The sequence below is a fragment of the Rhagoletis pomonella genome, unplaced genomic scaffold (assembly GCF_013731165.1).
Source record: "Rhagoletis pomonella isolate Grant_MI unplaced genomic scaffold, Rhpom_1.0 Rhpom_scaffold_00006, whole genome shotgun sequence".
Classification (NCBI taxonomy): domain Eukaryota; kingdom Metazoa; phylum Arthropoda; class Insecta; order Diptera; family Tephritidae; genus Rhagoletis; species Rhagoletis pomonella.
In genome coordinates, this window is record NW_023458560.1 from 48,942,487 (window position 1) to 48,945,800 (window position 3,314).

The window sequence follows — 3,314 nt, forward strand, 5'->3', positions numbered from 1 at the left end:
CAGGAAGTAGCATTTTACCCGAAAATTTGGAAGGAGAAAATTCAAACTTCGCAAGAGCTGTTTGATACTTTTTTGACAGCTCAACTCCGCCATTTGATATAAAAAATCCGCAGGGAATTTTTATTCGTGATAGGAGGAAAGGGAAAAGAGAGAAAACTTCCAGGGAGTTCCTGTTCAGAATCGGCCTGATAGTATCTACATACCCATTGTTTTAATTTTTCACGTTGACGAAGAGTTTTACACGATTTCAATGGTTACGATTAAAGATTAAAATAAAAAAAAAAAACTTTAAAAATTTTTTTTTCAAATTTCTCATTTGAAGTAATATATTTTATTCAAAATTTTGTTTTTTCGAGCTCTGTATCCGCCACTATGAATATGCTATTATATACGCTACCGGTATACCGGGTGTATTGAAAAGCTCTACTAGGCAATTTGCGTATACCAATGTAATGCCTAGTCATGCCATTCGGCTAACTTAGAAACCCCATACACATACTTCGTTTATAGAAAACAGATACAGATCCGAATGAAAAATTCACTCCTTCTGCTATCAACAGTTCTTCTATCAATAATATGTGTGTGTGTCATTTTTTTGCTCATGCACGGTGGAAAAAGTCGGGCTGGGCCGTTATCGGTGCTCATCATAATTTTTTGCTAAAAGCTACCGACAACGACCGCCGTGACCTTGCCAGCACAGACGTCCGGCATCACTGTTGCAGACCGTCGTATAAGTCATCACCGACCCCGACGCCGCCCCCTCTGCCAACCTGCTAATCATCCGAAAGCCTTTATCTTCTTGTACATATGGTTGCCAGCCAGCTGGTATTTTAAAAGGTAGAGGAAGTGGGACTTGCTGGGAAGTATGGGTCACAGCGTTTTCGTCGCTGAAAAGTACAATTACCACAAGTTTAATAAAAACACCAAGTTAAGTATTGCATCACTTATTCGCATCCCACGGGGTTTAGGAAAAAAAAAGGCATTTATTTCGAAATCACAGACTGCCACATATACACACATAATTGAATAAAACCTCTCAACACCATCCACTCAGAGAGAGTTATTTATTCAAACTTAGAAACATACAATACAGTGTACTCCTCTATTCCTTGCATTTTTGTTCACACGCTTCCTTTGTACCGAAACGATTTTCATTGCCACCACAGCCGCCATAAACGAAACTATAACAATTATTAGCCTTGGCATCGTAGGTCCATGAGGGCACAAAGGCAGCACACTTGATTATGCCATTGCCATCAGCTTCGGGTGGTTGACCACAAATAGCTGTTCGGTGTGACGAAGGAACCAATTGAAGAGAGAAAAGAAATTTTGTAGAAAAATTTTACAATTATCGTTTGAAGTTCTCTCAAACTTACCATCCTTGAGCGCCTGTGTAGAGACGATCAACGCGAAAATTGTCAAAATTACAGCGAAGAATTTCATTTCAGTTTATATCTGCACTAAAAAATCTGGGCACAATTAAATTGTATTTCAAGTTAAACTTGCTTACTTTAAGCTTTGAGCGAGACTAAATTTATTTCGACAACTGATGCCTTTTGGTAGCCAATTTTAAGTTTTAGTTAATACGTAATCAAATGAACTTGTGTATATTTTTATTGCTATTTGTACACTTAAAGATTTGTTTGCGAAATGTGATGAGAAAAAAACCCAGCGATTTGTTATGGTAATTATGTATGTATGTATATACACTAGGGTGGTCCAAAACAAGTAAAGTCGGAATTTTAATGCTCTCACCCCCTAGGATTATTCTATATCGAAAAAAAATATACGCCTATTTTTTTATTGTGAAATCAAAATATATAGAAATGGTATGGGATTATTGAAAATCAATATTTTTCGATCAGAAAACTGTGGCTCTCTTCAGGAGACTCCCAATAACAATACCCAATTGTTTATTTAACCTTTTTTTAATACCAAAAATTTTTTATTTTTTCCCTTATTGCATTTTCTGACCATTTCTGGGGGTTTTGGCGGACCTATAAAATATAGTTACTTTAAAAAAATTGTTAAATATATAATTGGGAATCTTCTGAAGAGAAACAGAGTTTTGCCGATCGAAAAATATTGATTTTGAAGAATTCTATGCCATTTCTACGAAAAGTGGTTTTTTCCCCATATAAAATACATGGAAAATTTTGAGCGCTTTGAGCGACCTCTAAGTATATATTGATTTCAAAATAACAAAAGGGGTCTATTTTTTTCGGTATAAAAATTCCTACTTTACTTCTTCACATGCATTTTTGGACCACCTTAATATACACACATTAGGGTAAGTCATTCTTGGGTGGGTATAATGAGTAAAAAGTTTTAAATGCTTTTCAAGAGGCTGCTCATGATCTGAATCCTATTAACCAATCCTACTAATATTATAAATGTCAAAATTTGTGAGTGAGTGTGAGTATGTTTCTTAATATTTTAAGCTTAAACAAATGGGTGTATTTTCATGAAATTTGGCACACAGAAAAGTTAGTATAAGATGGGTTAACATATGGATATTTTCTGAAAAGAGCTGCCATCTTTTTCAAAACTTAAAAACACTGAAATCATAAGTTAAATAAAATATTACAACAATGTGGGTTCCAAACGAAGGAGATTCAAAAACTATTAATTTCGAAAATACTTTGTAAGAGGCTGGCGGTGACAACCCTCTTAAAAATAAAAATCCATAAATTAGCAAGTTAAATCAAATATTTTTACATGGCTATCCAACAAAAGAGGTTTAAGAAAGCTTCATCTCTAAGACATTTTTGACGAGGGTTGTCACCTGTTTCAATTTAATTATCTAACAAGTTAACTAAATTATTTTATTATGTATGCCAAACGGGAGGTTTAAGTAAACTTTATTACTAAAATATTTTTGAAAAGGATTGCCACCTGCTCAAAAAGTTAAAATGCGTTGAAATGTGAATAAAAATAAGAACTGTCTTCCTGAAAAGTTATTTGACTACGTTCCAAAAGTACCTAAAATGGTGTGTTTGTACCGAATGTAATTTCAAACTAAATAAAGGTACGATTGTACCAACTTTTCCATCACTGTAGCTAATCGAGCAGTTGACTGTCCAATTGACTCAATTAAATTTCTGTCAGAACTTAATATTACATATTTACAGCAAATTATTTTATATTCATACATATAAAGGATATCTACGAAGATAAGTTGTTCTTCATACTGAATCCGCCGATTTAGTAAAGCTCTGGTACAAACGTTAAGCCGTATATAGCACGGGCAAAAGCTGGTCTTATACATAAAAGTCAGGGAACGTACCAAGTACTTTTCAAAACAAAATTTTAAT

The 3,314-nt window shown here is 34.2% G+C and overlaps 1 protein-coding gene across 1 annotated transcript; it reads right to left on the minus strand.

The window, feature by feature from the left end:
- Positions 1–928: 928 nt before the first annotated feature.
- Positions 929–1,563, minus strand: LOC118741696 (male accessory gland serine protease inhibitor-like). Its single transcript, XM_036473670.1, has 2 exons — positions 1,377–1,563; positions 929–1,284 (listed from the first exon to the last, which is right to left on the minus strand). Exons 1-2 carry the CDS (start codon positions 1,441–1,443, stop codon positions 1,103–1,105), a joined length of 249 nt encoding a protein of 82 aa, XP_036329563.1. The 5' UTR covers positions 1,444–1,563; the 3' UTR covers positions 929–1,102.
- Positions 1,564–3,314: the final 1,751 nt, after the last annotated feature.